The sequence below is a fragment of the Gavialis gangeticus genome, unplaced genomic scaffold (genome assembly GCF_001723915.1).
Source record: "Gavialis gangeticus isolate Ggan-Ray unplaced genomic scaffold, GavGan_comp1, whole genome shotgun sequence".
Lineage (NCBI taxonomy): Eukaryota > Metazoa > Chordata > Crocodylia > Gavialidae > Gavialis > Gavialis gangeticus.
Window position 1 is genome coordinate 4,997,625 of NW_017729020.1, and position 8,966 is coordinate 5,006,590.

Consider the following 8,966-nt stretch of genomic DNA (forward strand, 5'->3'; position numbering starts at 1 on the left):
CCCCCTCCATGCTGGCTGCGCTTGTCTGCAATTGTCTCTGCCGGATGCTGCCAAGGGAGATGGGCTGCCTCACGCTGTTGCTGAGCTGCTAAGACCGGAGCGTGTCTTGGCTCGCGGCGGGATGGGGGGTTTGGCAAAGGGCCGGATTCTGCTCTCCAAGGTGGGGGGGTTATTCCAGGCTGATGGGGGCACAACTGAGAGCCTAAGCTGGCCCCGAGCCATTCATTATCTGTGCAACAGCTCACTGCAGCAGCTGGGGGGACTCATCTACAGTTCTCCCTGCACTGGGGTCTTCCATCTCCTTCCCCCTTCTGATTGCCAGAGGCTGCTGCATCTTGGGCAGGGGAGTCTGTGTGTCTGCTCCTTGCACTCAAGGCCAACACCCCGCAAGGACATGATCCTAGGAGTGCCAGACCCCCATTCAGACCTATGCTACCCCTCAGGCACCCGCTTTCCACTAGTCTGAAGTGACTGGCACTCCGGGCTACCAGCCCAGAAGCAGGTGCATAGCTCCCCAGCCCCAGAGCTCTAGGACTAGGATAGAGAGCAAGGATAGCGTGCAGAGGGGTTCAGCTCCCAAGGGAAGCACGACACATTCTGGAAGGAAAAGCCCTGAAGCCCTAGTGGTAGGTCCCAGAGGTGACTGAGCCCTGAATACCAGAAGACTAGATGCCAACGGTACGACTGCGGGGGAGGAGAGAAGCCCATGAACCAGAGCTACGGAGTAGCGAGCAGAGATTGCAGCTTTGTGCTATCACATAGCTGAGTCATACAGGGACTTGGTACCTCCAAGGGAAGGGACAGGAACCTCAGTGGCCCCCACAAGGAACCCACTCCTGCCTCCTGGCCACCGCTCGCTGGCTGCTGCAGCAGGAACCAGCAGAGGCAGACTCATGCAAGAGCTGGGCTGGCAGGGCCATCAGGCAGCCACATCTAGTCCAGCCTGCTGCTCAAGGCAGGATCCTCCCAGTATACACCATCCCAGCCCAGTGTCTGTCTAACCTGCCCAGAAACTCTTTGCAAACAACCTGCTCCTACAGCTACCAGGCCCAAAACTTCCAACACAGCCAGCTTTGCCCTGGGTATGGCAGAGGGATGAGGCCACAGCCCATCTCCTACCCCGGCACAGACAGAGAAGGCTGTTAAAATACACTGAAGAGATCCAGAGAAGAGGGTTGTCGTCCTACAGAGGACGGCAAAAATACCCAGGCTCTGCCTCTCTGATGATGGGGCCAAGTTTCTGTGACCAGCAGCGTGACCACAAGCAAAGGAGCAAGACCCTGCAGCCAGGGCTCTCAGAGGATTCAGCTGCTGGAGACAGGTGGACCCTGAAGCTCTCAACTTCTCCATCCTTTTGCTGATTAATGTTGCCATAGGATCTCCCTACAACCTGGCTTGGCTACAGTGCTCAAGGGTTCCCTGAACCACAGCAATGGAAGCCAGTAGGAATAACCAAGAGGGCTCCCCACAGCCAGCTCTGGCCCCGGTGGGACTGAAGAACAGCACCGGGACAGGGAACGAGGAAGCACCCACGGCTCGGACAGGCCTGCAGAAGCGTGGAGATCCCATCGCAGGGGACTCGGCCCCTCGGCTGGAAGCAGCTCCTTGGACTGCCCAAGCTGGCCTGAAGGCCTAAGGGAAACCTGAAGAACCGGCTCTCCTGGCAGGGAGCTTTCCATGGAGCTCGTGGAGCTTGGAAGGTGCCTGAGATAAGCAGGGGGCTGGGGCTGAGTTGGCTTTTTCTTCCTTCTCCTCTCCCAGCCCTAATTTTTATTCCCATCATGTCTACCTGGCCGGGAGCCAACGCAAGGAGAAAGCACATCTCAGCTGGGCTGCAGCTGTCCAGACAGAGATCAATAAGTGACATGCAGCGAAGTCTGATTTTATTACAGTGTCTAACAGCACAGACACCTAATAAAGCACAGATCCCCGACTCCTCCTTAATTGTTTTTCTCTCACCGCCTTTTCTCTTAAAAAAAAAAAAAAAAGAAACCCAAATCTTTCCTGGCAACAGAGGCGCAACAGCGTTTGGTTCAATCCGCACTCCACAAAGGCTGGCAGCTCCCTTTCAGGGGCTTGGTGCCGTCCGGGGTAATTACGGGCGCAATTTGCAAGCAAATAAATAATTAATAATCAGCCCAGCTAATAAAGTTCAACTTGAGGCTGGCTGGCGGCCAAGTCCCACTCAAATGCGGGGGAGGTTCTGCCAGCAGGTTTTTGTGGCTTGCAGCAAACCCCGAATTCCTTCCCCCCCCACCCCGTTCTGTTTGCTGGATGCTGGGGGAAAGTGGCTATGAACCATGAGGCAGGAGGAGAAGCCCAGAGGAAGAGAAGGTCAGACCCTTCAGAGGGGAGAGGGGCCAAAGGATCCCAAATATCACTCATCCCTGGGATGTAAAATGCAAACCAGAGGGTCGCAGGAAGGTTTAAAAGAAATGCAGGACATCAGACAGGCCCTCAGTGCCAGAGGAGGAGAGACAGGAGGTAGCAGACGCTACCAAGAAGTCAACCTGCATGGGCACATGGACAAGACAGGTTCGTGTGGCTGGAGAGACAGGCCTGGCGCTGCTCCAGCTTCCACCTGCTGCACCAAGCAAGAGCCCAGAGAACAAAGCCCTGGTTTAGAAGAGGTGCCAAAGAGGCGCTCCCAAACAGGATGGCCCCCCCACCCCAAGGGGACCTCTGGCATTCAGGCCCTGTGCTCACTGTCCCGTGCAAAGGCCCAGTCCAAAGGTCTCTGGCGACTTCCAGCTGGTGGTGATGAGCTCTGGATGGCAGCGCAGCCCAAGGAAGTTCATCCTGCTGCCACTGGCTGAACCAGCCAGGCAACCGCCTCCCTCTGGCAATGTCCAGGGCACAAGGACTTCAGCAGAGAAGAAAGGCAGACTGGAGGCAGGAGGAGGGACTTTTCTGCCCTTTTCCCAGTGCCTTGCCTGTTCAAGCACCAGAGCACGGTCCCTAAGCAGAAGACTCCTTGCAGTGGCAGCCTCTGCTCAATTCCATCTTCCAGACCCCTTACTTCAACTATCATTCCCAGCTCCTGACCCCCATGCCCACTGGCCCCCTCCTGGACCCCTGCACTCTGTAGGTGCCTCTAAGTACCTACTTCCACCCGCCTCTTGCAGGGCTGGTCAAAGTTGTTCCTATGGCAGAAGCCTCCCCAGGTCCAACCATGTTGAAACACACGGGCACCCTCTGCAAACAAGCAACCAACCTGCATGGCTGCCCAGGATGGCCTCCTCACAAGGGCAAATCCAGCACCAATTCAGATCCCAGAGTGCTATGTTACACAAAACCAGCCCCTCAATGCCAGCTATACCAATCTTGACAGACACATAGTTTATGCCCTCAAGCAGGAAAGGCTTGAAGGTTTATGCCCTGAACCAGAAAAGGCTCCGCCAAGCCTGACTCCCCAAACTTTCACAGAACATCCTCTGAGGGTGTCTCCAAGGTCAAACCCTCCAACTAAAGGCACCAGAGAGCCAGGCTGAGCACTCTCACCTCAGACTGAAGCCAACGAGAGCAGGGAGGCTCAGCCCTTCTGAGAATCAGGCCCCAGGGGCCGGGGAAAAGCTGGCTTACTTTGGTGGGCTTTGATGGGGTTGCCATGATTGATCTGCTTTTATTAGCATCCCATGAGGAATGTGACAGGCACACGTACTGGAGGCTGTCTTCTAAGCTCTGACCGGATAGAAGCAAATTTCCTTCTGAGGTTTTTTTTTTCCTTATTTTCAACAAAACCAGAAGCTCTTAATCCTACACGCATCAACATCCCATCTATCCCATGCACATGGTGACTGGCAGGACAGCTTTACCATGTTCTGGGGTGGGCAGAGAAAGCATGTGCACATGCACATGCAGACACACATGCCTACACACAGACACATGAACACACACACAATTTCAATTCACACTGGTCCAACTATTTTTGCTGCAGTTCAGTCAGAAAGCCATCCTGGGGCCCAGCATTCCAGGTCACCCATCAAACCCTCACAACAGCGGTCCCTGGACCCTGACTTCTGCCATCTGGCCTATTTGTTCCTTTCTGTGGCCGTGAGCTTAGTCCACCACAGAACATGTTAGCTTCCACCGAATGGGGAGGCTACTGGAGAAGGGAGCTACTAGAGGGTGGTACAACTTATGTCAGGGGACAAAAAATGTAAAAACAGGGTGGGAGTGCAGGTTACAGGGCTAAAACAAGTACACCAGATGGGGACACTGAGCAGAGTCCCCCCATACAGTGATGACTGTCTCTCAAACACAGCTTAGGAGCCAGCAGACACTGCCCAGTGGTGCTCTGCCCAGAGACAGGATTGGAGTAGGGAGAGGAAGATGGCTCTGCAGTCCCCAGGGACCCTCCTGGCCAGAGCCTCCTTCCTGGTCAAGCATATGGCCACCTGGGCCAAGGCCTGGAAGAGGTTGACCAGGAGGTCCTGGGACTTGGTGGGACCACAGATGGGGCATGCATAAACATGCCATCTGTGGCCAGAACCTCAAAGAGGAGGTTCAGGGGCTGCAGCCTGACGCACTCCAAATAAACGTATGCCACTTCTGCCTTCTGGACAGGAGCTGGGAATGAAGGCTCCCCACTTCAACATGCTCTTCACGTGGAAACAGAGCATTTGGCATTTTGATCCCAGACACCACATCGCACATGTTTCACCATGCCATCAGTCCTACAGCCTTTCATGTCAGAAAGCTATGAGTATGGGGCTCAGACAAGATCACCAGAGACATGCCAGCTAATGCCTCTGGCATACACACAGCTTTCAGAGGGTTTACTTTGGGGACTGAAGATAGAAACAGACATTGCTGAGACAAGCAGGTACTTGGCACCAACATTTGATCCATTCTCTGTCTCCCTCAGCTTCCCAGACCTCCGGGCGAGTGCCACCCTTATGCCCAACTCAAATCCCTCTCCCAACGGAGCCACGTCAAGCCCACAGAAGACAGAAGGAAAGTGTCTTACTCACCCACGCAGTCGCAGGTGGGGAACTCCGCCTGAGCCCTCTTTGCTGGGGTGTCCAGCAAGCTTTTAGTTGGCGTGTCCAGGTACTTCAACGGAGACTCCAAGAATCCACTGAGGGTGGGCGTGAGCGGCACGTCGTCCTTGGTCGGGGTCCCGTCCACATCATCGGCATCCGTGTTTTGGCTTTCCTCAGAGTAAAAGCAAGTGGTTGACACCACGGTTATAGCACCAGAAGATTCGATTTTTATCTGCTTGGGCGACCTCGCTGCAAAGGCGCTCTCCAAATGCTGCCCCTTCCCAGGCGAGAGGGAAAAGCTTTTTAGCCCTGGGTCGGGACCACTGGTGGGGGGCGGCGCTTCCTCCTTGGTGGCTGGCACTTGGGGGGCTGCGTCAGAGCCTCCTGGCAGCTCCGGGGTCTGAGAACATGTGTGGCAGGGAGGCTGGGCCTGCAACCCATCAGCCACCGGAGCCGGGAGCTCGGGATTCTGCAGGTTGAAGTTCTCCCCAAACTCTGCCTCAAATTGCCGAATCAGTTCCTCCAGTTTGTCGTCCACCGTGATGGAGTTCTGGGGTTCGCCTGGGGGTAAGGGCTTGTGGGCAGCTTCATCCGGCCCAGGACCGGAGGTGGTGGTCATGCAGCAGGGCGCCGAGCTGGCAACTGGAGCACCGGACAGAGCAGGCTGGCCCGCCAGCCCCTGACAATGGCTCTCCTCCGGGCTGCCATGGCCGGGAGCGCACCTTCCCTGAGAGTCAGGCGCCTGGCCTCCTCCGTCGCCAAGTAGCTTATGCAGCGGAGACAGCGCAGCGGCAGCACCAGAAACGGGTAGTGCAAAAGGCAGCGGCCTGAGGGGGGTGCTGGGTGGCTGCGGCTCAGTCTGCATCTCTTCCACGGGGGGCTCGGGGGCAGGGGCCACGCGGAAGCCTTCGAGGCTGATCTGCCGCAGGGGCAGGAAGAGTGGTTGAGAGTCTTTCTGCTTGGGCTTCTTGATCTGGACTTGCTTGCGGAATAGTTTTATCTGGGGTGCCTTGTCTGGCTGCACCTTCTTCTTCTTCTCTTTGGCCTGCTTCTCGGATGGCTTGGACACCAGGGCTGGGGAGCCAGGGGCCCACCAGTGGGGCGGCGGCTCCGGTGGGCCTGGCTGTGACAGGTTCTGGTCGAGGAAGAGGCTACGCTTGTGATGCAGGTGCTGCTGCAGCACCAGCTGGGTCTTCTTGTGAAAATCCGCATCTTGCAGCAGCTGGGATAAGTGCTGGCCAGTGACTGGCTTGGGGTAGCCAGCCCCGGACTCCTTCTTCAGGGCCGGGTCAGGCGGCTCCTGTTTCAGCTTGATGGCTTTTGCCTTGTTGGGCATTACTTCTGGCCGCTTGAACACCGACTTGATGTAATCGTCAGTGTTGCCCAGCAGCTGCTCCAGCTCAGCCATGGGGTCGCTGGCTGGTGGGGTGGAGTCCAGAGCCCACAAGCTGTTCTTCGTCTTCGCCTCCTCACCCCATGGCTCAGGGAACTCAGGCTTCGGCGGGGTGGAAGTGGAGGTGGGGAAGAGACCCGCAGACTCCCGGAGGGTGCTGCGCTCTAGGAGGCAGCGGGCATCCTCGGCTGGCCATGGAGGCTGTGCCAGGGATAGTGGTGCCTGGAACACCTTCTGCCCTCCATAGGGGGGTGCTGCTTGGCTCGGAGACCGTTCCCTGCTGGGGGTGGCCAGTCCCCGGGCTTCATCAGGGCAGAAGGGAGATGCCCGCACCAGCTGGTCCTTGGAGGCGAACACTGCAGGTGGCAAGGGGCTGTCGGAAGTGGCCGGCACCTCTCTGGCTGGCTGGGGGAGGGTGGATGACAGCTGGGTGAGGGCCTCGATGGCAATGGCTGTCTGGAGACTAATGTTCTTTTCCTTGGCGATGCTCAGTGCACTTGGGGAAAAGGGGAGGCTGTCAGAAGGGCATGGCTTTAGCACCTCCTCTGTTGCAGGCACCTGGTTAAGAATAGCACCTTGGTCTGGGAGCTGGTGGGCTTCACTGACATGCTGGGACCGTGGGCTCTGCTCGTCCCCGATGGCTGACTTGATCTTCTGCTCCAGCCACTCCAGGTAGTCGGGGCACTCGGGGCCATCGCAGTTGCAGTTGGGGGGTTTCATGCCGTGCTTGGCCAGGGTCAGGGCAGCCTTGAGTGCCTTCAGGTCCTCGCCGCGGGTGACACCATCGGGGGACGGGGGCAGCGTGGGCTTTCCCACCCCTCCTCGGCTCATCTCAGAATTGAACTTCTCGTACAGTTGCATGCTCAGCAGTGATGGGGACCCTGAGGCCGGCATCCCGTAGGAAGACATGGCCTCGGCCACCGCCGAGAAAGCCACCAGGTTCCGTGCATCCTCCAGGTTAGCATTGCTGCCGGTGTCCCCCGGGCCTGGGGCCGGCACTGGTGCCCGCTCCCACTTGACCTTCTCGCTGGAGGTGGGGGCCACTGGTGGGCTGCCGAGCCACCCACTCGCTTCCATTAGCATGGCACCTGCCCCGGCCTGCTGGCTCCCGCCATTCACCACGCTGAGCCGCTGGCCTTCGTTCAACCTTCTTTCTTCAACATAGTTGACTGGCCCTTCTTCCATTTGGCCTCTTGTGGTTCCATCAACTGAGTTGCCCTCTGAACCTGTCTGAGAGAAGAGAGAGAGGAGGAGAGTGAGCGCATACCCACAGAGCTCCCTGATTACAAGGACCCAGACCCTCCCCTCTTAAGGGTGAAGCCCACCCAGGCGGCCACTAGGAGGGCAAGGCATGATGACAGAACTGGCACGGACAACCCCATGGGACTCTGACCGGCGTCATCTTGGGCTTGCTCCAATTAGTCAAACACTAGCGTCCACCCCCTCAATCTAACTTATTTCCCTCACGGTCCTTTGGTTGTGGACAGATGTTGCTTTAAACTGTTTTAAAAGGGGCTGGGAGCTCGGATCAGCTATTCCAAAGTATTTGTTACATCAGCCCGCACCTGAAGGGGCACAACTGAAATGGGGCTCACATGCCAATGGTTTTGCTCTGCTTCTACTGAGGAGCCGACACATGTAACAGGAATCTTAGAGCACCGGATACCAGTTCAGAGTAACACGAAGGTAACTGTTACGTCTGTCCATGCTCTTAATCTAGGCCAAATCGAGCCCTGTTCAAATCAAATCGAGAGACCCCCCGCCATGGTCTTCGGCATGGATTTGATCCACCTGGCTGAAAACTCACCACCTGAGCTAAACAGGAGCAATGCGGTGAGTATGAAAACCCTGCCCCTGCTCACAGCAAGGCTGTGATGCAGCAGTTCGAGGGACAGTCCCTATCTCCATCAGTACGGCCAGCCGTGCCAGCAGCGGGTAATGCTGAAGGTCTAGTGTGCACAGGGCCAGGAACTCAGCCCTCCCAGGAGCACAGCACGTCTCTCACCAGGCTCTCCAAGTGAACACACCAGCCCTGCTCACCTTCCAGCCGTCCCTGCGGTCCTTGCCTGGCTGACGCTAGCCCTGAGTGAAACCTGCTCCGATCTCTTCCTGCCTCTCTGTCTGCTTTTCCTCAGCTCCGTCTGCTTTGCCCTCTGCCTGCTGCTTAGCCTGGGGAAGCGTTATCAGGGAATCGGAGAAGTCAGAGACAGGAAATAGCCATCGGGGGGGCAGCTAGTCCGTCCCTCAGCGGCCACTCCGCACCGTTCCCTCGTCCATCTTCCATCCGAACACTATGAGCACGGGGCTCAGACGCGATCACCAGAGACACGCCAGCTAATGCCTCTGAAAGACAGCGGTCGAGGACAGGCTTCAGAGGGGCTACGTCGGCAACTAACAATAAAAACAGGCCTTGCTAAGAAAAGGGGGCGCTTGGCTCCAGTGTATGATCCAAGTCACCTCCAGCCTCACCTCACCTCACCTCAGGCTCCTCAGCCCTGACGTAGAAATTCTGATTTTATCTCCTGGACTCTTACTGACTTCCATGATGCACCAGAGGCCCCTTGATTTCACTTCACTGTTGACACCTG

General features: G+C 57.0%; 1 protein-coding gene across 4 annotated transcripts in view; it reads right to left on the minus strand.

Annotated features, from left to right (window-relative positions):
- The window catches only part of TET3 (tet methylcytosine dioxygenase 3), a 126,279-nt gene that overhangs the window by 38,097 nt on the left and 79,216 nt on the right, over positions 1 to 8,966 (minus strand). For 3 of the 4 annotated variants that reach the window (XM_019514377.1, XM_019514376.1, XM_019514379.1), the window contains one exon: positions 4,974 to 7,608. In XM_019514377.1, coding sequence (XP_019369922.1) covers positions 4,974 to 7,563 — 2,590 coding nt within the window. In that variant the 5' untranslated portion in view covers positions 7,564 to 7,608. Of the gene's footprint in view, positions 1 to 4,973; positions 7,609 to 8,418; positions 8,889 to 8,966 lie in introns of those variants that run through there. The other variant, XM_019514378.1, reaches the window with a different exon arrangement.